Below are 27,157 nucleotides of genomic sequence, written 5' to 3'. Positions count from 1 at the left end.
CCCGCCGCCCGCCGCCCGCCGCCCTCCCCCCTCCCTCGCCGCCCGCCGCCCGCCGCCCTCCCTCGCGGCCCGCGCCGCCGCGCCTGCCTGGGTGGCCGGCAGCGCGCGCCCTGCCCTCGCGGTCGGCGCCGGCCGCCCCTCCCCCTCGTCCCGTCCGCGCCGTCGCGTCCAGTCCCGTCCCCTCCCGTCCCCTCCCGTCCCCTCGGGCGCCGCGGGCCGGGGGCCGATGCGCGGCGGCGGCGGCGGCGGCGGTGGCGGGGAGTTCCCGTGAGTCCCGGCCCCAGGATGCAGAATGTGATTAACACGGTGAAGGGAAAGGCGCTGGAAGTGGCTGAGTACCTGACCCCCGTCCTCAAGGTAAGCCGGGCCGGGCTCGCCGGGGGCGGCCAGGTACCCGCTGCCGTCCGCGGGGACGGGGGACGCCGCGGTCCCCGGCGGGGAAACGTGCCGGCGGGCGGTAAGGGGGGACGCGGCAGGGGGTGCGGCCCGCCGGGGGCTCAGCTGCTCTCCGGGGCTCTCGGGCCCTGGGGGTCAGCGTGGGGCGCCGCGGGGTGCGCACTGCTGCCCCCCCACACCCCCTCCGGGACCCGGCGCGTCCGGTGCGTCCAGCCCGAGGGGGGAGGGGGTCGGCAGCGGGGTACATCCCACCCGGGAAGCTCCGACCGTGACATCCGAAGTCTGTCCGACTCTTTAACGAGGGCTCTGCCGATCTTTCAAAAAACGGAATCCGTATTGGGTACCAAAATGACACATGTCACTGTTTTCTTTCATACTTCCTAGGAAAGCCCTCTTAGCATAAGGAGTTTGAAACACGAAGTGGTGACTGAGGTCCTGAGGTCCTCCCTCTGTTGTTAGGATTTCAGAGGAACGAGGTGAATTGCAGCATTATCGCTGTGGGTATCCGTGATCCCAAATAACAGGGGGGAAGCGGTTTTTAAAAATAGCCGAGAAACTGCAAAGCCTGGACTTCATTGATGATAAGGAGCAAGCAGCCCGGCCCTCCGAGATATATTTACCTTTTTTTTTTTTTTTTTTTTGTCTTGTCAGTAATACGGCGTCTTTAAAGTGGAAGTTGTTACAGATTAGCTGTGTGACAGCAGTGACTTTATGTTTGAGAGAGAAATTTCCAGAAGTGCATTCAAGTTTTTAGAAGTGTTTAAAGTTTGTGTCATTGTGGTTTTTTTTTTTTTTTTTTTTTTTTCCCTTTCTGGTAAGTGTGCAATGAGAGGAAATGAGTAGGGAGTTCTTGCTCAAGTGCTTTTATTTTATTTATTTATTTTTTTAAGCGTTCAGTCAAAATTTTGCAGATTTTCTTTTTAAAGATTTTATTTATTCGTCAGAGACATACGCAGAGAGAGGCAGAGACACAGGCAGAGGGAGAAGCAGGCTCCATGCAGGGAGCCCGACGTGGGACTCGATCCTGGGTCTCCAGGATCAAGCCCTGGGCCGAAGGCAGGCACTAAACCGCTGAGCGGGGGGGCCCCCCCCTCCCCCCCACGGGTGTCCCAAAATTTTACAAATTTTACTGTGAAGATGAAATATCCTTGGATATGGTTGGTTCCCTCTTCAAATCTTTGTTCCGGTATGCTAAGAACAGTGGAGAGTTGTACTTTGCTCTCTTTCCACGAAGAAGGGAAGTGTTGGTCCTGTATTTATATATATATATATATATATTTTTTTTTTTTTAAGATTTATTTATTTATTTATTTATTTTATGAGAGAGATTGAGAGAGACCCAGGCAGAGGGAGGAGCAGGCTCCATGCCGAGAGCCCGACGTAGGACTCGATCCCGGAACTCCAGGATCACGCCCTGGGCCAAAGGCAGGCACCAAACCGCTGAGCCACCCAGGGATCCCCTTTCTTATATTACTAAGACTGATTTTAAAATGATAACTTTTGGGCCAAGTTAAAAAAAAGACAGAAAACTATGAGAATTCAAATTCTTGCTATGCTTATATATTTTTTTTTACTGTGAAATGTCTCGTAATTAAAATTAGTCAACTTAGAAGATGAATTTGACGTTTGAATCAAATGATTCTTTTGCATATCATGGCATCTTTCAGAAACCTGTCTACCTATATCTGACATTTAAATAATGCACAATTACTAAACTTTTTAGAGAGGAAAATGAAAGAAAAAAATTCCCAAATTAAATATTAAACTGCTTGCCACATTGTTAGCCAATCGTGTTTTATTGAACTTAAAATAGAATTGTGTTTTGAGGAATCATTTTATTCTCTAAACTAAAAAGTCAAGTGTTAGCTTGTCAGTATGTACTTGTCAGTGTGTATTTTTAGTAATAAGGAGAATTATTGACCTTCTCCTTGCCTGTCTCTGTTTAAGAGAGAATCCTTATAGAGGCAAGGAGGAAAAACTAAATCCCTTGGAAAGAAACAATGACTTAACCTAGCAGGTAGAAATTAAGAAAAGTCATGGTGCAGTAAAAGCCAAAGTCTACAGTGATCTTCAGGCCTCTGCTTGATTGGTAGAGAGGCGCTTATTTCCACTACTACTTTTTCCTTGCTCACTTTTGCTGCAGCCAGTCTGAGCTCTTTGTTACTACATTAATGCTCTCTTACCTTGTTTTTTTTTTGTATTCCTGCTTCATCTGCCTAAAATACTCTTTTACAGCATTCTGGCTTGTTCATTTTTTTAAGGTATCTGCTCAGTAGTCACCTATCAGTGAAGCCTTTGTTTTCTTACCATTCTATTATGTTTATTTATTTAAAGTGTTTTGTTTTGTTTTTTAATTTTAGAGAGAGCAAGGGAAGGGGGGGGGCAGTAGAGGAAGAGGGAGAGAGAAACTCAAGCAAACTCCACACCCAGCATGGAGCGCAACGTGGTGCCTGATTTCATGATCCTGAGATCAGACCTTAGCTGAAACCAAGAGTTGGATGGTGAACCAACTATTGCCACCCAGGCATCCCGTTTTTTTTTTTTTTTTTTTTTTTAAAGATACTTATTTTAGAGAGAGAGTGTGTGTGTATGCAAGTGTGGGTAGGGTCAGAAGGAGAGGGAGAGAGAGACTCCTCACGCTGACTCCCCTCTGAGCTTGGAGCCTGTTGTGATGTGGGGACTCCATCCCAGGACCCTGAGCTCATGACCTGAACAGAAAGCAAGAGCTGGCCACCTAACCAACTGAGCCACCTAAGCACCCTACCATCTTATTTTAAATCTCTCTCCCCACCCCTGACCAGTTTCCTAGCTGCCTCATTTTTCCTGGTGGTTTTCATTACCATTTGGCTTTTCTCCCTCCGCTAGACTTTAAATGCCTTGTGAGGACAAGGATGAGTTTGGTTTATTTTATGCACTCCTATATCCCCATTACTTGAAATAGTGCTTGGCACATAGTGGTTATTCAGTAGATACTCATTGAATGAATAATGTTCATAAATGAATCCTTTCATTTTTGTAATCTGTACTACAGAATCTCACATTTAACTTAAAATTTAGCAACATTTGGAAAATAGCATCTTTGCTTTAGAGAGGAGAATATTATATCAATATCTTGAAGATAATGGAAAGGATTAAATGATTTATGACTTCTAGGCTTGGTTTCTAATATTATTCAATTGAAATGAGATGTTGGAGATGTTGGCTTAATAGTAAGCTAGCTAAACATTTTTAAGACATTTTTACTGTTCCGTAAAATAAAGATATTTGGTCATTTCACAAAATCATTGTAAGGCTTAATGTTGTATAAACCTTTGGATGTTTTTCCAAAGAGCTTTGCTCTGTTACAGCACTGATCTAATTGTATTGTAATTATTTTCATGTCAGTTTCTTCATTAGACTTTTGTATATTCCTTGGGGTCAGGTATCAGTGATGGGTTCTTTTTTGTATGTGCTCTGTTGCTTGGAAGGGTGCTAAGTGAATACTTGCCCACAAACATTTTTAGTTTGAAAGTGAGAGAGTATATAATATGTTATTCTTTTTGCTCTTTTTAGGAATCAAAATTTAAGGAAACAGGTGTTATCACCCCAGAAGAGGTGAGTGTTAAAAATATTCTGAAACTATTATATTTTATAATTATATTTAACTGGGTGGGGTTTTTTGCTTTAAGAAATCTTTAAGAGATGTTTAAGAAAACAAATTTCAATCTTGATTTGAATAAAATTAGATTCTTTTGACTTTATTAGCAATTTTATAGGGATTTCTACTTCCTCTTAAGACCATGTAACTTCCCTCTCAGTTTGCCACTTCTCATATTTCTCTGTAGTTCCTCTTTATTTAGAAATGGAGGTGGGAGAGGGAATGGAAAAGATTCCTATGGTCATTTACCCTTCACTCATATTTGTATTATATTGAAGTTGTATGATGGGCTTTGTGGTGTTGGCTGTTGTCTTGCCTCTGTCTACATCAAACATGAGTTTTCATGGCTTTTCATTTGGAAACTGGCTCACTGCTTGGATATTAAGTTTCTTTCAGTATTTAGCTTAAATATTTTATTGCTAGATACTGTATGCTGATTTTTTTTTCACAATTCTTTCACGTTTTCTACTAACCAAGTAATGTTGAATCTACTTACTGCTGAAACTGAGGTCTATTTTATAGGTTAGTTGTGTTTTATTCAACTTTTAACCTAGAATTATGTTTTGAGGAATCATTTTACTTGTTCACCAAATGTATAGAATAAAAGCGTTCTCTTAGGTAGTTTGTTATCCTTACAGAAATGCTGTTGTAGAAATTCTTTCACATTCTAGTTGTATGAATAGTTATGGTTGCATCAGACTTATTATTTTAGTCTTAATAAATAGCAAAGAATTATTTAAGCTTCACCTTTAACTTTCATTAAAAATACCACTTATTAGGGCAGCCCCAGTGGCCAAGCGGTCTAGTGCTGCCTTCAGCCCATGGTGTGATCCTGGAGATCCAGGATCGAGTCCCATGTCAGGCTCCCTGCATGGAGCCTGCTCCTCTCTCTGCCTCTCTCTCTCTCTGTGTCTGTCATGAATAAATAAATAAAATCTTTAAAAAAAAAAACAACAATACCACTCATTGGTGATAGAACTTTACTTACTCTTTTGAAAGAAACATTTTGAGTTGGGCATATTTTATGATCTGGCTTTTGCTGTAAATTTTAAGACCTCAAGCCTGAGAATTAACTGATCTTTCAGTTTTCAATTGTGATGGAATATCTTAAGTCCCAAATCTTTGTGAGTTCTGAGAATGGTGTGCTGAATTGATCTTTTATCTAAAATTATCTCTATTTTTAGTGAAAACACATGGTAGTATAAAAAGAACCTAGGAGATCTCCCTTTTAGACCCATTTCTCTTAGTCTTCTGACTTGGGCAAATTGATTAAGCTATGACATAGGCCTCATGTTTCCTTGTCTGTAAAATGAGGGATTTTGGCTAGACATTATCTGAAAGACCTATTCTACCTTAGGCACCATGAGTTTAATACCTTGAATGCCACATAAAACTAAGTTTTGATATTGTTAACTTTCTTGCCAAAGGTATAATTTAGACTTGGCTCTTAAAACTCTGAAATCAGGAGCAGGGATAAAAGTATGCTTTTCTTCTTGTGCTCTTTGGTTTTGTCTATAGGAGGATGACTAATTGGTAAATAGATAGTTGGAGTTAGAGATACAAGTCTGTGGTCATTGGATAGACTTAAGCTAATTTTTAAAACAGCTACTAACCGTAGAATGAATAACACTTAGCTGTATCATTAAGCGGTTTTTGAGTTTCTTCCTTTTTAAAAAAATGCAAGGCTAAACTAACTCAGCCGGGTACCAACCACATAATGCTGGATTGAGGTAAAGTACAGTTGCAGGACTGAGTTAGATTAGAATGAGTCTAGAGGAGGAAAACGACATAATTGATTTAGGATAAATGATATACTGAGTTTATTTGTTTTCTCTTACTGTTTTTGGGCTTCTGGCTGTTACCCTCCAGCTCTCTCCTCGTTTTCATTGAGAGGTGTTGGAAGTACTGTGTTTAAAAAGAGGGGTAGGCATTATCTAAGAGAGTATTGCCTAACTAAAAATTATATATATATAAAATATATATATATGACTTGATTAAGTGTAGAGTATTAGTAGAATAGCTTGAAGGATAAAGTTGCTGACCAAAATCTTAATAACTGCTTCCATCTTGGAGTTATTCTGCATTGTCACCAGGAGAAAGCTACTGCAAGCAATACTGAGAATTGAGAAAATTGAGTCTGCCTTACATTTTGTTTCATTTGAGCATATGAAGCCTGCAGTAATGGTCATTACTAGTGAGGGCAAATGTACACGTGTGCTAATTATCTGTGCAATTCTATGTTCTTTTGTAGGTTTTCTTACCTTCTAGTGTTTTGTTATTTTTAAAAATTTTTTATTTATTTGAGTAATGTCTACACCTAATGTAGAGCTGAAACTCAAAACCCCAAAAAAAGATTTAGATATCCTACTGACTAAGCTACCTAGGTGCCCTTGTTATTTTTTTTTTTTTTAATAAATGCTACTGGAGGCGCCAGGGAATAAAGTGTTAGTCTTGTGACAAAGCAATATCATTAAAGAATTTTTAAATTTTTAACTCTTTGTTTTGCTTGCATTTTGTTGAATTAATACCTTTTTGGTGATGATAAATTAATTCTGGTAACCACAGAGTTAAAGGTAGCATTTGGTAGCAGTGACCTAAAATGATTAAAATGTGGGGAGACAGTATTGTTTTCATTTGTTTTTGTTTTTTCCTAACTAGTTTAAATAATAAAATTCTTTGAAATAAAAGAACAGAAACATTTGAAAAGTTGCTGTTGGGAATATGCTCCTAAATTTTATCTTGTTAATGTACATTCTTGAAAGAACTTGCTCTTAGAAAACTTATTTTATAAAATTTTGCTATCTTAAATGAAAGTAGAGTATTATATGTAGACATTCTTTTCTCAAACATTGGAGATTATTTTATTTTATTTTATTTTATTTTTTGCTGTGTAGTAAACCATGAATGATACGTGAATTTAAGTTAGAGCTATTGTGAAATAGAATTGGGAAAGTATGTGTATATATTGCCTGAGTTGGGACACTGCAGTTATGCTTAATGAGACCTTAAAGAAAGGTCTCATTTTCTTTAATTTTTTACTCTCAAGAATAAACAAGGATTTTTGTTATACTTACAGTAAGATCAGTTCATGCTCATATATAATAGACATTCTCAAAAGTTTGAACTTTCTTCCTGAGTCTGTTTTTGATTTCTGAAGAAAAACAAAAACTTGTGAAATGTTCAACCCGCCCAGAAAGTCTAAGGTGTTAAAGGATTCGATTTCTTAACTGTGTTGGTACTTTCTGAGTCAATCCAAAAGCTTCTAAATATTTCCCCACTGTTTCGCATTGCCTTTCTCACTCTTGTTAATGTGAAAAAGCTTTCAAAATGGGCCTTTACCTAAATTTAAAAAGAAACGTACACTGTGATGTCAAACTATTGTTACATCATAGGCTTGTATCTATTTAGTAATTTTTCTCAAAGAACTTCATTGAGTTTTCAACCAGTACCAGGAATATCTCTTCATCTTAATTATCCACAAAATGGATTCAGCATTTTAAATCCTTCAGCATTTTAAATCCTGCATTAAATTATTCATTTAATGATACTGTATCCTTTTGGCATTATTTAATCCAATGAAAAAATTTTAATTTAAAATAAATAGCACTCAGTGTTTTTTTCTTCAGAATTTAAATTTTATGGATATAAAAATTTTTGCAGTTTTAATAATAATCAAAAATCATTGGAGTGGTAGAGATTTGATGCTGTTTGCATTTATATGATTATTGGCTGTCAAGATTACACAGGATGATCACTTTGGCATTTTACCATCTTACATTCAGTGATGTTCAATTTTTCTTTTCCCTTTTCTTTATATTCCTTTTAAATCCTAAATAGTTTGTGGCAGCTGGAGATCACTTAGTCCACCACTGTCCAACATGGCAATGGTAAGTAATCTTGAGTAAGAAATAGAAATTAGTACAAGGTATAACTTTATAATCCTGGCAGTTTGCAAAATGGATTAGGGTATGAATTTTAGAATGACCAGCTTAACTCTCTTCTAGTAGCTTTCTCTGTTCAGCAGTGTGCCGATGATATTTAAAGTAAAATAAAGGCTGACAAATTGGTGTTATACCTATTTTATTTTGCTTTGTTAGAAAAAAGATAGACTTTTTTGAGATCTATGCCTTTACTTCCTTTATAGTGTCTAGACAGATCTGATCTTGTGGTGGATCTTTAAAAAACAGTGTTCAAGAGTTTAATAAATTTGACTAGTTCATTTTTTTTCAAATTAAAATGTTTACTGAATATTTTTATACCAATACAGACATTTTGCAGTCTTAGGTTTTTTAATCGTAAGACCTTTTTTTTTTTAAAAAAAAAAAAAGGATTTTATTTATTTATTAAAGCACAAGCAGCAGGGAGGAGGGGCAAAGAGAGAGGGAGAAGTGGACTTTTTGCTGTGCAGGGAGCCCAGTGCAGTACAGGACCCAATCCCAGGATGTTGGGATCATGACCTGAGTTGGAGGCAGATACTTAACCGACTGAGGCCCCTAGGTGCCCCTAATCATAAGACCTTCTATTAAGGTTCAAAAGTATGCTCCCATTTTAGGAATTAGCTGAAAAGTTAGGAACATTCATGATATTCATTAAGGTCTTAACTGAAAATCTGATAGTAATAGACTTTTTACATTTTTTTTCATTAACTTTTTTTCATTATGAAATTAATTTAAGCAACTTAGCAGATCTCATAACCTATTTTAAATATTCTGAATAATAACAAAATGTTTTAAAACATAGGCTGTTTCATTACATTCAAGTACTTATGTAGGGCAAAACCCCTTGACTGTAGCTGAAAAAGTGTGGCTCTCCCAGTACTGGCAGAGCTATTTTAATTAGGCTAGAATTGTTTGGGAATTATCATCTTGTTTGGATATAGGTGGTACAACTTGTTACATTCTTTTTTCTTTAAATTCTCTTAATGACACTTTTTCAGTTGTGGTTGACAGGTACAGTTTTGATTTGGGAGCAGGGGCTCTAAAATTAATAGAACTGATAATGTTTTCCTTTGTTTCTAAAGAGCTTAGATACTTAAAACTATTTTAAGCCAAAATTGGAACTCTCTTTTATCTGTGGCCTGTTCTCTTCTTTTTATATTTGAGTCATACCCAGAATAGTTTTACTGCTTTTTATCAATTGCTTTTTATCTTTCAGAACACTGTTCCTTAATGTACCAAAAAAGGCCAAAATGTCAGGTTTATTTCATTTCATCCTTTGTCTTCCTTATGTGTATTTCTGTTTCATATTTAAAATTGAGTTAATATCATAGCAGCTCTCTGATTTAGTAAGAATGATTAATTTTTTTGGATTATAAATTGTTAAAATTCTACTTAACTTGGTTCTAGTCTATAATCTTTGTGTATTTCAAGTCAGCTATATACAATTTAAAATAATATCCATTTTATAAAAGGAACCAATTTAGGATTTTCTTCAATATAATGTACATTTTCTTCGGGTTTCTTTGTCATAGTCCTTATTTGTCTAATTCAGACATACGGTTTATAGTATGGTTATAGGGATATGCATATATGGACAGGATCTTTTTTTTAGCAGGTAGTTTATAGTTTCACTTTATGAATTGTGACAGTTGAAATAATTTTATTGTAACAGAGCTCAGCTATACCCTACTCCAGTGTCCACACTTCTGGCTGAACACTGGGGCCAAAGGAACAATTCATTTTAAACCAGTGCTAGAAACAGATTATTTCCCCATTATAGTTTCATGTCTACAAGTGCCATCATGACCTTATTGTATATTCATCATTCAGAACTTCAGGCATTGCCATGTCATTGTTGAATTTGACAATTGAGAATGGTCTAAAGAAGCCCAGAAGGCTATTAAAAGGTCATTTCCTGGCTTTATTTTATGCTCGTATCTAAGGTTTAAAATTTAGACTGAAGCTTTGATAAAGCAGTAGACTCAAAACTTTTGTTCACATGTTTGTGACTGACAACACATGCCATTCTAGCTCTGCCAGTTCCATTAGGTGACCCACAAAAGAATCCATGAGCAAATTCTTAGTAAGGTAGTCCATACTAGCAATGAAAAATCAGAAAGGGTATAGCTGGCTCTGATCCACAGAGGAAGTAATGTTTAAGCAGGAGCCCTGGATTCCTTTGCTCTTTTGTGTTCTGGTTTTCTGACCAGAATATGAGCAATCTGACTTCTTTAAGCTAAAACGGGGAGATTAATATTACTTACCTCTTAGGGTTCTGAGGAGTAAATAAAAATAATGCATGTTAGAGTTCTAAGTCTATTTTCAGTCATTATTTTTAATATTATTATCTTGTGATTCAGAGCATCTTTTTTCTCTTAGTTCCAATTTTACTCAAGTGGCAGGAACGGGGATCTTGCCAACCACCTACTTTGTTATATAATGTCCTACAGTTATTTTTCTGCCTCCTCTTCTTGAAGATGAGCAGTACTTTAGAATTAAAAGTCTGAGATTATACTCCCTAAGGAACAACATTTTCTTTTTGTTTAGAGGCAAGCATAATAGTTGCTTAATAGTTCTATATTATTCTTTTTTGGTCTGCTATTTAATCTAAATTCTCTTAGGTCTGTCTGTGTCTCTTAGTACATTTCACTTATAATGCTATGCTCTTCCATGCCCTAGCATACAGCACTTAATGGTATCCTTCCGAAACTAGTCCTTAAAACAGTTTCTTAGGAGTGTGGATTGTGTAGTTTTGATATTTGCATGTGATATCTTCTGTTCTGTCTTTGCCTTTTAAAATAGTTGTTGTATTTTGGTGCTTTTTGCTCTTTTTAAAGGGCTACAGGGGAAGAATTGAAAGTGAAGGCATATCTACCAACAGGCAAACAATTTTTGGTCACCAAAAATGGTAAGAATTAATGTTGCATATGTTAATAAATTTTACACAAAGAGTTATGTTAAAAAACACAAAAATCCTTAGCATTTACTGATCTTAATTTATGTTTGAAGCCATACGTAAACAGCTTCTCTCAGAAATTTGGAAATTTGATGGAACTCTGGGTTTTCCATTGCTAGAGCATTTTTTTTCCTTATTTCATTTTTACCTCCTTCCTTTTTGTTGCTTCTTTTTGCCAAAAAGATCTAGTTTTAAGATGTAGAGGGAAAGGGCCCAAGCAAATTTGGAATTTTAAATGCCTTTTTTTAAAGTTGACTTCATAATCAAAAACGTTTTAGCTATTTGATTTTGATCTTCTTTAGACTTAAACATTTGTCATGAAAAATGAAATTGAACTACCTTTGACATCTAAAAGCTCCAAGCTGAAGATTTATTATCCATTGTGTCTTGAAAGATTGCCTTTAGAAACAAAAAATGTTTTTGAAACTGGTGGTATCTCATTTATGAAGTTAATTTGAAAACAGCATCAGAAGGTTGTTATAGTCCCCATCTAATCACATAATAGTACAATGGTTTTTATTTTGATTTATCTATAACAGGGAAAATATGTATAACATACCAGTTTTTTTCTTTCCTACAGCATATGTTTTATTATAATTGATCAGTTATATCCTTGTTTTTTAAAAAAAATCAAGAGATAACAGCTATTTCTTGACTCTACATCATCATGTTTTTACCTTGTAATTGTTCAGTTATAGGCTTATGTGAATAATACCTGTTAATTGACACATACACTATGAAAAGCTTAATTCCAATATTGTATAAGATAATGAAATGTAATAGTTTAGTGAATTTTACACTGGCTTATCCATTATGAATAGCTGGAACTTAAGAATTATGAAGTACATATTAAAAGTTAATAAAGCAAACTGAAGGTCACCTCTACCACCCCTGAGAATGACAGGTGGTGCCTTCCTGTTTTGAGAGTAAGGCTATTAATATAAAGGATTATTATTCATTAGCCTGAAGTTGAGCAATTTCATCTTTGGCTCTAGCCTGCTGTTCTTCACAGACCATCAGGGTAAAAAGTACATAGAAAATTTCCAGTAGAGCCTTTCTACTTGTGTTTTGACAAGGCTATTTAGGGAGAGAGAAATGTGGTCATGAATGTGTCTGTAGGCTGAAGGTAACTCTTTAATCATTTTTATTAGAAGTGAAATACAATATTTCCTTAAAATGGAATAAACTCTTTTTCCTGATTTATAGGAAGCAGATTATGTACTAGTAACTGTATTTGCCATTTTTTTTTAATAGTGCCATGCTACAAGCGGTGCAAACAGATGGAATATTCAGATGAATTAGAAGCTATCATTGAAGAAGATGATGGTGATGGGGGATGGGTAGATACTTACCATAATGCAGGTAAGAGAAGAATGGAATACTATATATTAGTTTAAATTGTTTTAAATTCTTACAGTCTTTTATTACAGTGTTGATTTAAAAACACCAACAAGAGCAAATATAAGGCACAGTTGTCCCAATAGACTTTTACCTGAAAAGAAGCAGTGAGACAAAATTGGAAAAAAAGAAAAAATGCCCTTAGAGTATACCAGATTTCTATAGTACTGCTACTTCAGCAGCCATTTGAAAATATCCATATCATATTATTTTAAAGAAACAAAGATGATTAGAATTACTGAGTGTGCATACTGCTTTGCTTTAGAATTCCTTATTTATCTGTCATTCCATTACTGAATGATGAGCTTTGGGACAGGAACTATAGTTACATTTATTTTACTCAGAGACCTGGCATTTGAAAGTACTTAATAATTATTTGTTGAATGACTAAGAGTATTATAAGGACCACACTACATGAAAGTAGAGATTCATTGTTGAATCCTCAATATCTATCATAGTATCTGATACAGCAATTGTTCAGTAAATCTAAAGGAATTCTAAAGGAATTGACTAAATTCAAGCCTTTCATAAGTGTATGTTTGCAGAAGTTGTTTCTAAGTCTGAATATGATTTTTTATTTCTAGTTGTAAAAACATTTTGCCACTACATTTATATGTCAATGCAGATTAGTATATACTGCTATAGCTATACTAACTTAACAAGAGCAGCCTACTCTAATCTACATTGACGTGATTATATATAGTTATATGATATACAGTTGTATAAATTATTAGTTAATAGTTAACTATTAGTTCATTAATAGTTAATTTACATAGTTATATACTATTTATGGCTTAGCTTTAATGAAGAAAATGTGTTCTGAGTTTAACTCTAGGATACTAAAAAATAAATTTTCTCCCTCTAATTCTAGAAAGTAGCAGGTGTATCAAAAGTAGTATTAGAGCAAGGTTTCTCAGCCTTAGCACTACTGACATTTTGGGCTGCATGATTCCTTGCTATAGCATTTCCTGTACGTTGCAGAATGTTTACAGCATCTCTGCCCACTAGATGCCAGTAGTATGAACTTAATTGTGATAACTCAAAATGCCTCCAGGCAGTGCCAAATATTCCATGAAAAGCAAAATTGCTGCCACCATTTGAGACCCACTGCAGTAGTTGGAAGGCTAAGTAATCTGCACAGGAAAAAGTATCTTGTTAGGTCAGTTTCCCCCTCTAGTTTTAGAAAGGGACACTGCTATGCGTTTATGATGATAAAGGCATAGATTCAGGACTTGGGTTTCTTGATTTGAAACTCATTTGTTTCTTGATGAGGTTGAGTGTTAACATTAAGGCCTTGAGAAAATAGTGGATTGAACAACTTTTTAAAATAATTTTAAAAATCATGCTATTTCTCCACTGAGAGTGCTGGATTTCTTTATTTTTGATCTTTCCAAAATTGTTCAGGTACTCTGCCTTAGTTTTCCTGTGGTGGAAGATGTGGGCAGCACATCTATAAGAAATTGTTGACTAACTAGAGCCATTAGTTATAACACTGTATTTTTGATGTCAAGTAAATGACTTATTCTGTTTTCTGGTTGTATTCTCTTTCATAATCACTAGGTCAAAATCTAGATGCATATTTACAGAGCCTTTCATTGCAGAAATAATAATAAGTAGGTGTCAGTATGATTGGATTAATAAAAATCTATTACAAAAATTCAACAACTGAAAAAATGTTTGCGCTGCTAGAGAGAATTTTAGTTTAAACTGTATCGTGATTTGCTTAAAACAGCATGCAACTGATGCAGAAGGTCATGTGCCTGGTTTCTTATTCACCTCAGTTCTCTTTGCTTCATCTTTGCTCCTCATAGGTTTCCTTTATTTCTCTTAGCCCTTGTATTACTCATGGTTCTCCAGAGAAACAGAAACAATAAAATCTAGTATATAGATATAGATATAAGTATAGATAGATTTATTTTAAGGAATTGGCTTACATGATTGTGGGAGCTAGTCATTACTGCATTTTATAGCGCAAACTGGCCGGCAAGCTAAAGACCTAGGTAAAGGTGTCAGCTCGAGTCTGAAGACAGTCTGAAAGCAGAATTCTTTCTTTTTCCTGAGCACCTCAGTTTTTTCTCATAAGGCCTTGGATGAGGTCCACCCACATTATAGAGAGTAATCTACTCAGCCTGTGGATTTAAATGTTAAAATCTAAAAAAAACCCACAACAACAACAACAACTAAGAAATACCCTCATAGCTACATCTAGACTGATATTTGACTAAGAACCTGGGTATGATAACCTAGCCAAACTGACATAAAAATAACCATCGCAGGTCTTGAGAATGTTACCCTTATTAGAGTCATTTGAGTTTTGGGGGTTTTTGTTTTTGTTTTTTGGCCTGTATATCCTATTTTTAGAAACGTCTAGTTTGGTGGGATACTATTATTATTATATTTGGACAGATTGAAGGTGTTTATTTTATTTGTATCTGTGTACTGGATTCAGTGAATCGTTTTTGTAATACCAATTCAATGTGTTAAGATTTTTTTATTATGAAATAATTTTATAATATGAAATTTTGTGAAATAATATCTGTTATGTAGTAATTTGAAAACCTATGAAGTAAAAGCTTTATGCTAGAGCTGTGGATTGTGACATTTTCTATTAGTAAAAGTGAGTTATTCTTTGGTTTGAAGATGTCGAACAGATCAAGGTTTTAGAAGATTAACAGAGGGGCAGAGCTTATTTTGTATATATAGGGTTTTTTTTTTTCTTTAGTGTATTTCTTCTTTGTTGAACTATGGAATTAAAAACACTGGCATGTATTTTGAATTAGAAATACTGTTTAACTGACTTGTGCTACCATCAGCTTACTGCCATCTTCATCGAGACAAGTAGATTCAAGGTAGTTGCTTAATGGGTGCAGTGGATAAAACATTGAACTAAAAGCACATGTGGATTTGAATCCCAATTTCTTCACTGTGAGACTCAAGCAAGTTATTTCATCTCTGGAGACTTCATTTCTTCTTCTGGAGAAATGATTACCTAACTCAAAAGATAGTGTTTGTAAGGATGAAATAAGCTATGGAAACAGTAAGATAGAAAACCCCATATAAATGTGGTATGGTATTTACTACTTCTCCATGTCCTAGATTTCTGAAACAAATAACATTAATACCTTCTTGAGAAAATTCTAATGCAGTTTTGAATAAAATCAATGTGTGTCCTATAGTCTCTTAATGTGTTTACTCTGAGAATAAATATGTATTGGATAAAAATCCACACCAGGAAAGGTAAATGAAGAATAGTAGATGAATGATAGAGTAGAATAATTCATGGTAAAATATCACATTGGTATTTTATTTTTATTTTTTTTTTTTTTGTTTGTTTTTTTTTTCACATTGGTATTTTAAAAAATTTTTTTTTTAATTTGAGAAGTGCTTTTAGTGTAATTTTTCCTATTAGAGTTCATTTGTAAAAATGCTGCTAACATTGCCTCCTCATTTCAAAGAAGTGAGAACTTAGGTAATTTGAAGTGTTTATATATTGTTTGAATCTGGTAAATAGAAGATGTTTACAATTTAATTTTAGTTATTTTTTTGAATTTTAAACAGGTGTTACAGGAATAACTGAAGCAGTTAAGGAGATTACATTGGAAAGCAAGGTACTGGTTAATTAGTTCATTTGTAAATTCAATGACATAGTTATTTGTGTATATATATATTCTTACTTAAACTGATTAGTTTTCAAGCTTTTTGAAATTCCAGTTATTTTTTTCTCCTCTCAGTTTTCCATGTCAACATATCAAAACTACTACTTCCCAATGCTTATTTTCCTTAGTCTGTTGTATGGTTACAAAAATTTTGAGATTAAAGCTGGAAAAAACTAATTTTCACCAATTGGGAAGGCTATAGGCTACTTTAAAATAAATAACTTTTTATCTTTTGGTGTAAGTACCAAATATTCTGTAAATGGAGGTTTTGGGGGAGGTTTATGTACTTGCTGGTTAGTAGATACTAATGATACATTATTTAAATTTTATAGTTCCTTAATTTACTGCTATTTTGAGTAGAAATTTTGGTTTTTGAAAATTTAGAGGTAAACTTCAGTTTAACATCATCCAAAATGTGATATATTTTGACTGAGTGGAAGCTGAATCAGTTAGGTTTTATTGTATGGTTTATTGTGGGGAGTTGGGTAAAAATCTATAACTGGAATTTTTCTGCTTGAAAATTTCAATTCAAACTATCATATCAGCTTTTCATTTCTAAAAATGATTGCAGTTATTTTCATATTATTATGTTTGCTTGAAATGACATGAAAAAATACAAAATACCTTTTCCCATATCTTTTCTTAATTATTTTGTTAACAGATCTCTTAGAGGATAGACTCTTTGGACAGAATAATTGAGTTTCTTTTGTCCTTATGAAATATTTTCTACAAGAGTTACTAGTTTAAGATACACTTTTTTGTATGGTTTTGTCATTTGGATCTTTTGGGATTTGTAACTGGCTTTTAACAGGAAGTGTTAGAAACTGAAGCAAGTTTTTGCGTTGTTTCCCCCCCCCCCCCCCCCAATGTATAATTTTTTGCTTGCTAGGAATTAAGATTCATTTGCTTGGCCCGAAAATTCATCCATTTGAAATTACACTTTTTGGAGAATTTGACAACTGAAGAAAAATTACCAAAATGGCTTTGCTACTTTAGGAAATCTTACTTATTACTCTGGCCATAATTGTATATGCTTCAGACTTTGAAAATGAAAAATGGCAGAGTACTGTGGATAGCATTTTTTGATAGGTTTATAGTAATTCTTTCAATAATTTTTTTTTAAATGCAGTACTGGTTAATATGGTCCTTGGTATCCCACTTAACATCCTTATACTAAGGGATGAATACTCAGAATAATGTACAACTTGAATGTCTTTCTTGTTATTTCCTATTTAATGTAGAATTTACACTATTTTTTATAATTTAATGCTTCCAGTACTTGTCCAGACCCAAGTATTAATCTTTCTTGTTGATTTCTGCTGTATTCTGTTTCAAGTACGATCACCATAACAACAAAATGTTAAAATTTCCCTTAATGATCAGTTTGTTACATATTGGCTCATCTAATAATTATCGACATACTATCTTTTTCTATGGTTTCACATTTTGGGTGTGGTAATGATACATAGAATTTTTAAGTTTCTAGTGGTAAATAAAATCTTCTCTAAGTAAAATTATAAATTAGGTGAAACTAGATGTCCAGTTTTTTTTTTTAACTTTTCATTGACTTCAGATTTTTAGAATATTGATTTTGTGAAATGATAATTATATATTAGACTTGTCTTTGGTTAGTATTATTATTTCATTTCAGTGCAAATAGAGTTTAAAAAATGAACTAAAATCTTACATTTTATAATAACTGTAAAGTCCGATAATTTTGCTTAATTCAGTCTAAGGTATTATTAACAAATTAGAATATAATAGTGTTTGGTTTGTAATAATAAGCTTAACTTACAAATGTACTATGATTTATAAATACATATCTTTTTTCTCCTTTATGTGTGCAAATTATAGCTCTAAACTCTAAGCTCTAATATTAACGATTAGTTAAATAAAAATACTATTTTTTTGGAAGTGCAAAAAACATTAATTGTTAGCTTTGATGGTACTTGGTTCTTCTCAGATACTTTTTATATTTTTCAGTCATAGCACTTGTACATCACTTTTTACCATTTGGTTATGGGTTTGTTATCTCCATTGGAGTAGGAAGGAGTTTCTTGAGGATAAGAACTATCTTTAGCACTCTTATTTTCACAATGGTTTGCACTGTGCTGACACATGAGTACTCAGCGTTTGAACTAATGGACATATTTAAGTGACTTTAAATATAATTTCAAAGGACAGTATAAAACTTCAAGATTGCTCAGCAGTATGTGAGGAGGAGGAAGAAGAAGATGAAGGAGAAGCTGCAGATATGGAAGGTATTTTGTGTTCTAGATTTTCTTTAATCATACTAGAATGTTGATTTTGGAATATTCGTATTTGAAGTAGATAAGAATTGTACTCCATTGAGTTCTAGATTTTAACATTTAACAGCCTAAAGAGGATTTTGTTTAGTTTAAATTTAGTTAGCGCAGAGCTTACCTTGGTCTTGAACTATTGTTGTATTTTACCTAGAGCATAGCCTTGATTTCTAGTGGGATACATTTTAGTCATAAATCTTTAATGGTAGGTACAGTTCTAAGACACAGATTCTTAAGCTAATTCTTTTTTTTTTAAAGATTTTATTTATTTTTTCATGAGAGATACACACACACACACACACACACAGAGAGATAGGCAGAGACACAGGCAGAGGGAGAAGCAGGTTCCATGCAGGGATCCTGACATGGGACTCGATCCCTGGTCTCCAGGATCAGGCCCTGGGCTGAAGGCAGCACTAAACCTTAGCTGAGCCACCTGGGCTGTCCTCATAAGCTAATTCTTAAAAACTATTTCAGAGCAGAACAGAGCTTGCCCAAGTACTGTATATTTTCTTTTTTTTTTTTTTTTCTGACGAAATATATAGAATTTATGGTGAGACTGAAATGCTCTATAGCATGCAGAAGTGGAAGATGGTGCCAAGTGGAGTTGAAGCATTATAAGAGCAAGTGGTTTGCTAATGAGGAGGTGACAGCCAAATTGCCAGAGTAGCCTTGACTCAAAGTACCTTTTTTTTTTCCTTTTTCTTTTTGAGAGAGAGAGAGTCAAGTGATGGAAGAGGAGCAGAGGGAAAGGGAGAAGCAAGACTCTCTGCTGAGCAGAGAGCCCACCCAGCTTGGGGCTCAATCCCAGGACCCTGGCTGGGTTCATCACCAGAGTCGAAGGCAGATGCTTAACCAACTGAGTCACCTAGGGCTCCCCTCAAAGTACTTTTCAGTTTTGTTTCCTAAATTACTTTTGAGTCCTCCTGAAACCTAGCTGTATATCTGTTCCTGAATTCTAGTAAGAGTTTATTTTTATAGTAAACTCCCATCCTTTGAAGAAACCAGAATGAGTTACTGGTAACCAAAATTGCTCACAGCAACCTTATATACCGTCGCTGTAATTGATTTCATGTTTAAATCTCCAATCCAGATCTCCTGAACTTCAAATGTACTTGTTTAGTTTCATTTGCACCTGAATGTGTCATAATTGTCAGCACCACCTCCTTGCACAAATACTTTCCACATTCCATCTGTCTGAATGGTGTACAGTTACCCGAGCTGGGGCGGAGGGTAGGAAGAGTACTGTGAGTAAGGCACTGCTTTTAGAGTACAAGCTGTGGGACTGCCTTAAATATCTGACAGCTTTTTAGTGTGTTTGTTACATTTCCCTTGGCTAGAGCTAAAGAAAAAAAATGCTTTATTTGGAATTTTGCTTAAAAAACTGTTGATGATATAGCAGGTAATATAACAGCAATTAATATTACAGGCAATTTTCACTCCTTATTCAACAAGTATTGGGCAGTATAGTATCTGTGTGTCAAGTACTGTCCTTGGTGCTAGAGATGAAACAGTAGACATGTTCTAGTTATAGGAGAGGAAAAAAGAACAATAGGTAAGCAATATATATGCTGTTTTAGATGGAGATAAGTATCAAGGAGAAAAATGAAGGGATGGGGATGGGACAGGGAGTCTTGGGGAGCAATGAGTATTATTTTAAGTACGTTTGTCGAGAAAAACCCAGTTGAGAACATGAGTTTTCAGTAAAGCCTGGCAGGAAGTGAGTGAGCAAGCTATTTGGATATCTAAGGAAGAGTGCAAAGGCCCCTGAGGTAGGAGCTTGTGTAGCTTGTATAAAATACTGAGCAGGGGTGCCTGCCTGGCTCAGTCAGTAGAGCATGTGACTCTTGATTTCAAGGTCATGAGTTCAGGCCCCACATTGGGTGTAGATCTTACTTAAAAAAAAAAAAACAAAAATACCTGTGTTCAGAGAGGCGTAAGGGCAGAGTCAGAGAAGTAAGGCTTGGAGTCAGTGAGATAACCTTGGGACCAGATCATGTAAGGACCTGGCTTGCCTCAGTGAAATGAGAAGCCATTGGAGGGTCTTTCTAAGTAGAAAAGCAACCTAGAGTAAGATTTAACATTTTAACAGAATCACTGTGTGATTGCTATATTGAGAACAGAATGAAGAGGTTTAGGGACAACAGTTGGGAGGCTCTTTTGATGATCTGATTAGGCAAGATAGCAGCTTGGTCTCGATAAGCAACATTAAAAAGTCATGAGAAACAGAATTGTGGACATATTTTGAGGGTAGGGTCAAAACAATTTGCTGCTGAGGTGGAGTGGCATGGGAGAGACAGAGTAGTCAGGTGTGATTCCAAAGATTTTTGACCTAAGTATCTGGAAAGATGTCTTCAACTGAGATGAGGAAAATGATAGGAACGAATAGCTTTGGAGGAGGAGTTTGGGAGGTCAGTTTTGGATGTGTGCTGTTTTTGATGTACATTAGCTATTCCTTTGGACCCATAAATAGACAAATACCCAGGTTTGTAGCCAGGGATAAATTTGGGAATCATTATCATTTAAAGCCATTGAGACTAGATGAAATCATTAAAGGAGTAGTGTGGATAGAAAAAAGACAAAAAAAAAAAAACCCACAAGGTCCAAAAACTGAGCCCTTGGTTACTGTTGAGTTTTAAAAAAGAGAGATGAAGAACCAAGCATAGAAAATAGTAAAGGAGAAGCCAGTGAGGTGAGAGACAAAGCCAGGAAAATAATAGTATTTCAACAGCCAAGAAAAGTGTTCCAAGAAGGTGGGACTAAATCATCCAGAGGGCTCTGTGAGAGATCAGTGAAGATGGAAACTGGGAATTTACCCTTGGATTCAGCAGAGTGGAAGCCACTGATGATTTCAATGAGCACATTTTATGCAGTTCTATAAATAGCCTTGTGTATGTGATGGAGTCACTGAGGTTCTACAGTATCATTATGCTGTTTGGAATTGCTAAAAGCCTGTAGCTTGGACCAGGCCCTGGCATCCTAACTTTCTCTGGCTCTGTCAGGTAGAAAATCTGCTGTTCCTTTGGAAGTATAAAATTAGCTCCTTCGGGATCCCTGGGTGGCGCAGCAGTTTAGCGCCTGCCTTTGGCCCAGGGCACGATCCTGGAGACTCGCGTCGGGCTCCCTGCATGGAGCCTGCTTCTCTCTCTGCCTATGTCTCTGCCTCTCTCTCTCTCTCTCTCTCTCTCTCTGTGACTATCATAAATAAATTAATTAATTAAAAAATTTTAAAAAAAATTAGCTCCTTCATACCTATTCAGTATCTTCAGTTAAAAAACAAAAGCAAAAACCCAGGTTTTGAATGATACTCTGAAGTAATATATAGTTTGGTTTAGGAAATTTTCTTGAACTTGATTAATCTTTTGTTGCTTTTTATAACAGAATATGAAGAAAGTGGATTGTTGGAAACAGATGAGGTTTGTAAATTGAGTTTTTAGTTAACTTTTACTGAATAAACTTGGAGATTAATATTTCTAATAGTATTTGATCTTTCCATAAACTTTTTAGTTATATGTTTGCATTGGTTATATAGCATATAATGTTTTAGCTTTGGCTTTTAAGTTCTTTTTGTTTTTGAAAAAAAAAATACAGGATGGGAAAAATACTTTCTAAGTTGTCACATTCATTCTGATTTTAATGAGTGTAAATTTCTCTCCATATTCCAGGCTACCTTAGACACACGGAAAATAGTAGAAGCTTGTAAAGCTAAAACTGATGCTGGAGGTGAAGATGCTATTTTGCAAACGAGAACTTATGACCTTTATATCACTTATGATAAATATTACCAGACACCACGGCTATGGTTGTTTGGCTATGATGAGGTAAAAACAAAATATATTTTAATGTAAATATCTTGAGTTGTTGGATTTAATTCCTTTGTGGGTATATATTATGGGCATATATTATGGCCTTTTATTTAAATTTTAGAAATCATTTGTTTTACAATTTCATGATTAATATTGAACTACTTATTTTGAAGAAATTATTAATTATTCAGTGTGACAATAACACTACTAAGAATCAAACAAATAATCTGTTACATATTTATTACTTGGTCCCTGAGGTTATTCCTTCAAAATATAAGGGAAATTGAACTCTGTTATATTAAATTTATTGGGCATTAACATTTGTTGAATGTATAACAGAATGATCATGTTGGCATGTGTGTTTTTTTAAGACAAAACCTTTTTTTTTACTCATTTACTTAGTAGAATTAAAGGATAACTGAAATAAAACTGTTTTAACCTGTCAATCTTATGACTAAAAGTGGGAAGTAAAAAGATATAAAACAAAATAGACCCAAAAGATGAGTTATAAAATGTTTTGATAGCCATGAACTTGCTTTTTTGTGGGATCTTTACTACATTAGGTGGTGGCTGAAGTCACATAGCCTTGGTGTTCAGATTCTTCCCTCCCTCCTCCTTTTCTTAGTTATAAGTGTATTGTAAACTCTCCCCCAAATAGTCTAGTAATTCTAAATAGTCTGGAATTCTATATTGCAAGTGACACGGAAGATGGGGATAAATATATTTTAAACAGAAGTTTAGGCCTAAAAGGTTTCAGACAGTGATTTTAAAACATTTTTTGTTGTTGTTTCAGCAAAGGCAGCCTTTAACAGTTGAACACATGTATGAAGACATTAGTCAAGATCATGTGAAGAAAACAGTGACCATTGAAAATCACCCTCATCTCCCACCGCCTCCTATGTGTTCAGTTCACCCATGCAGGTGTGTGTGTGTGTGTGTGTGTGTGTGTTGTGTACTTCATGGATTTATTACTTGAGAATCTGTAAACAAAGTGCAGATTTGTGACAGAAACATTATAATAAGCAAGTACGTACTGTTCTCTTTTGTCTTTCTTAGAAATGTTCTTGTGCTTAAATATAAAAGAAACAGGAAAAAGTCAATTTATTTTAAGTTTAATTCATTAAGAATATATTTTGCTCTTTGTGTGTTCAGTTATAGCATAGATCTTTGTGATTTTACTATTTTTAGCTCCAAGAATCGTTTAGAAAATGCTTCTTAAATAAAAAAAAGTACCCATCATTTAGACATGGTTTGCCCTACTGTGATGTATCTATTAATGTGGAGTATAAAGTGATCCTTGTGTTTTTCTAGGTGACTTATTTATCTCCTTTTATTGGTTAGTGAAGGGAGACGTATGCAGAGTTCTCTTTTCCTTTACTCTTAAGAGATGTTCAGCCCAACTAAATCAAGTGCATTTTATGATTTGGGGTTTTCTTCATACCATTGTGTGTTTTTCAAGGCCAAATGAGTGAAGCTGAGTCCATATGCATGATTTGTCAGTTATTTCTAATGAGTAGCTTTCACAAACCATTGAGGAATTCTGGTAACAATATTTTTGAGATGAAAACTTTGGTATTCCGCTAATTAGATGCAACATTCCAGTTTTAAAAAGTTGTTTAATATTTTCTCATTTTTGCAGGATCTTGATTCTCAGATTTTATTATATAGAAAGCCTAGTTCATTTTTCCAGTTTATCGAGAGTTGTTAATGTTGCTAAGTGAAAAGTAATTCAAGAGTCATTAGTTTTAGTTTTAAATTATCTAAAAGGTTTTCATTTTATTCTCTTCGCTTCTGTGATGGTTGGAGGGTTTAGGACAGTGCTTGTCAAACTGAGGCATGTCTCAATTCTAAATAGAATAAATAAACTCTAAATAGAATCAGATGGATTTTATAGTATGCATTAGGACAAAGAAAAAAATATATATAAACTTCTTGACTCTAACCAGATTAGCTTTTTTAAAATTCAGTTTTAGCTTATTCTCTGCCAAGTATTTGAACAGTCAGAATCACAGCATTAGAAATATCTGTTTTTTGGATTAGCTGTTACCATGTAGCTTTTTTGAATTTGCTTGGTCTGGTTCTTGTTTGTTTGTTAGAGCCTACAACCCTTGCTCTGCAATTATACTTTGGCATGATTTGCCTTTCTCTGGCTTTCTACTGTACTACTCCACCCCCAAGTCCTTCTACCCCTGTTATAGGAACACTAACAAGTGGTATTGTGTTTGTGACTACCATAGCTTTTAAAATTTAACCTGTGCTCCAGTAAAATAGTGTATATGATTCTCAGCAATCTGACTTGTTGGGGAGTAGGGAGGAGAATATTTTATAATACAACTATTATGTTAAAATTAATTCATTGACCCTAATAAGATTTCTTCAGAGACAAAAACTTGGCTCTTCCTATTTTGATCTAATATGTTAATAAGATTTATTTGTTCTTTTGCTTTTAGGCATGCTGAGGTGATGAAGAAAATCATTGAGACTGTTGCAGAAGGAGGGGGAGAACTTGGTGTTCATATGTATCCTTACCTGTATATGTCGTTAGGGGCATATTTGCTCTTAGGATTTTTTTTTTTCCCTCTTTGGGAAATGTTGGTACAATGTTAATGCCCCAGTACCTGTAACTTGTTTTAGCCCCTCCCTTATGTGGAAGTCTTAGTAGGAGTCTTTATTTGGAAAATGTTATATTGTGATAGTTCTGCTTTGTTCAGTTGGTTAGCACATGTCCTTGTTTGCACCAGTCAGCTCTGCCTTGTTACAGAGCCTCAGATAAATATGTCTTTTCTGGCAACAGCTTGCCAGTTGATTTCGTTTGTCTAAAAGGCAATGGCTAAGAGTATGTGAATATAAAACCATTGCTCTTGATGGAAAAGAAACTCAATGGGCTTAATTTATTGATGAAAGAAGGGTAACCTACTAATTTAGAAGATATCACATGAGTATCTTTTCCCTAAGTATATTTCCAGTTTAACTGTTATAAAAACTGTGCTTCCCATCAAGTAAAAGTAAAATTACCTCCTATCATTCTAAAGTCTCTGAAGCAAAGAATTCAGACTAACAAATCGGTTAATTAAAAAGTAAAGCACACAATGCATTTTTTATTAAAATGTAATATTTTTATATTTCTCCAGATGAAAGCAGGAGATTTTATATCTTCCTGTGGTTTTCCTACTTAGTTCTCTGTGATTGACAAGAGAAGTAAACTAAGTAAACTGCTAGATCCTGAAATACATGTACTCATAGCATGGATTCATCCGAAGCAACCAAAGTCAATGATTTAGACGCAAATAGTTTGAATTTATTTGGTGATAGATTGATGTTACACTTGGTGCTTCATGCCAATCAGCATTCATTGTAGACTGTGAAGGGTCACCCCTTCTTGCAGTTACAAATAACCTAAGAATTGCTAATAAAGTGTATCCCTCAGAGGAACACTGGTCTTATTTGACATTGAAAGAAACCAATAACTTTTGGTCCAAACTAGATTTACTTCTGAAACCTTATTACACATAATTTGAGCATTCATTGCTATTGTAGGCTATGTAGTAACTTAGAAGATTCTGTGTTTAATAATTGATTCATCAATTCCTTCAATTAAAATTGAGTTCTTAATATTTCCAAGTACAGTGGAACATAGAAAAAAAATCATGATCTTATTAGACAGTCCAATATAGTAGATTCTATGGCAAGTACATATACTAACTTAGAATCAGTTCATGGAAGGTTTCCACTTTATTTTTTTCTCTTTTCTCGAGTGCGTTTATATTCTTTATAACATAAAGTGCGTTTATATTTTCTAACATACCCTAGCAAACTAATAGACAATAAAGGAACCATTTCCTACTCATTTAAACATGAACAACCTTGTCCTTATTTTTATATCAAAATAATTGGGCTCCTGTGAACTCTTACTTCCAGGAAGTTTCCATCCAAATATTAAATGGGACTAGACCGAGCAGTCCTGAACCTCATGTTGAGGAGACACAAATTTGCATGGGTGAAATTTTTAATATATTTGATTTAAGATTTTGTCTTACATGTTTTTTTCTGAGAAATCATTGCTTAATAAGGATAATTACAATGTTAGCTGAAATCATAGTACCATTTACCAATCTGTTTTCCTTAGCTAAAGTCCTTTAGGTATCTTCTAATTTTCTTGAAGTTTGTACAAGCTGTCATTCCAACAATAGAATATGACTACACAAGACACTTCACAATGTAACGAAGAGAGCATAGAATCTATCCTAATTATTGTTTCTGATTTTTAAAGAATTAACCCATAGATGTGACCATTGACCATATTCACCGATATGTACAATTTCTCTAATAAAGGGACTTATATGTTTATGCATCAAATAAAAAAAGTTCCACTACCAGCCTTATTTGTTTAATAAAAATGAGTGTAAAGAGACTGTTTTTCTTGCTTCTTATCAAAAGATGATAGTATTTTCTTTGAGGATTCTGGAAATGAAGAATTATCTCCTACAATATGATAAGAGTATTTTTGGTTCATCCTAATGAGGAAGGCATTAAATGTGTTGTAATAGTGTGAACTAGGACTAAAAAATACTGCAGGCTAGACATACCTTCCCTTTCTCTTCTGTTCTTTTTGTTTTCCTTCTCCTCCCCTCTTCCCAAGTTTCTTATCTGCTAATGGCTAATATTTATGAAGCACTTACTGTGTGGCAGGAAACATGCTAATACTTTGTTTCCTGATTGTTTTAATAAACTGATACCAAAATTATTTCATACTAAGGATTCAAGAATAGATTGCATGGTACAATATTAGCCTTTAAAGGGATCTCTTTGTTGTATGACATGAATGTGTAGATCTGGGTGTAGGAGCTCAGAAAGATCAAATTTATTCTACTGTGGGACAGTCAAGGAGTAGGACCAGAATGCCCATTAGGACATTCTCTTTGTATTTTGCATCTTGTCACTGTTCTTTCCATTCTGCGCATAATGCAGTGGCTAACCCTGCCTCTAAGGAGTCTGTTTTTTTTTCCTCTCCTCATCATTCAAGAATACTCTACTTACTTTGTTTGGTTTTGTTTTAAGATTTTATTT

General features: G+C 35.0%; 1 protein-coding gene across 1 annotated transcript; it reads left to right on the top strand.

The window, feature by feature from the left end:
* The first annotated feature begins 153 nt into the window (after positions 1-153).
* Positions 154-26,501, top strand: ATG3 (autophagy related 3). The gene is made up of 12 exons (XM_025477772.3): positions 154-357; positions 3,949-3,990; positions 7,871-7,920; positions 10,809-10,879; positions 12,182-12,289; positions 15,884-15,933; positions 18,161-18,242; positions 21,666-21,700; positions 21,950-22,105; positions 22,884-23,011; positions 24,541-24,609; positions 26,231-26,501. Exons 1-12 carry the CDS (start codon positions 286-288, stop codon positions 26,310-26,312), a joined length of 945 nt encoding a protein of 314 aa, XP_025333557.1. The 5' UTR covers positions 154-285; the 3' UTR covers positions 26,313-26,501.
* The last annotated feature ends 656 nt before the right edge of the window (positions 26,502-27,157 follow it).

This window comes from Canis lupus, chromosome 33 (assembly GCF_003254725.2).
Source record: "Canis lupus dingo isolate Sandy chromosome 33, ASM325472v2, whole genome shotgun sequence".
NCBI classification, from domain to species: domain Eukaryota; kingdom Metazoa; phylum Chordata; class Mammalia; order Carnivora; family Canidae; genus Canis; species Canis lupus.
The sequence above is the reverse complement of the archived record's forward strand: the minus strand, read 5'-3'. Positions and strand labels throughout refer to the sequence as shown.

Bases quoted from the DNA above. Each gene is read 5' to 3' on its own strand.
- ATG3 (XM_025477772.3), top strand. From the start codon at position 286: ATGCAGAATGTGATTAACACGGTGAAGGGAAAGGCGCTGGAAGTGGCT. The intron at 12,290-15,883 runs GTAAGAGAAGAA...AATTTTAAACAG, and splicing joins AGATACTTACCATAATGCAG to GTGTTACAGGAATAACTGAA. The intron at 15,934-18,160 runs GTACTGGTTAAT...ATAATTTCAAAG, and splicing joins AGATTACATTGGAAAGCAAG to GACAGTATAAAACTTCAAGA.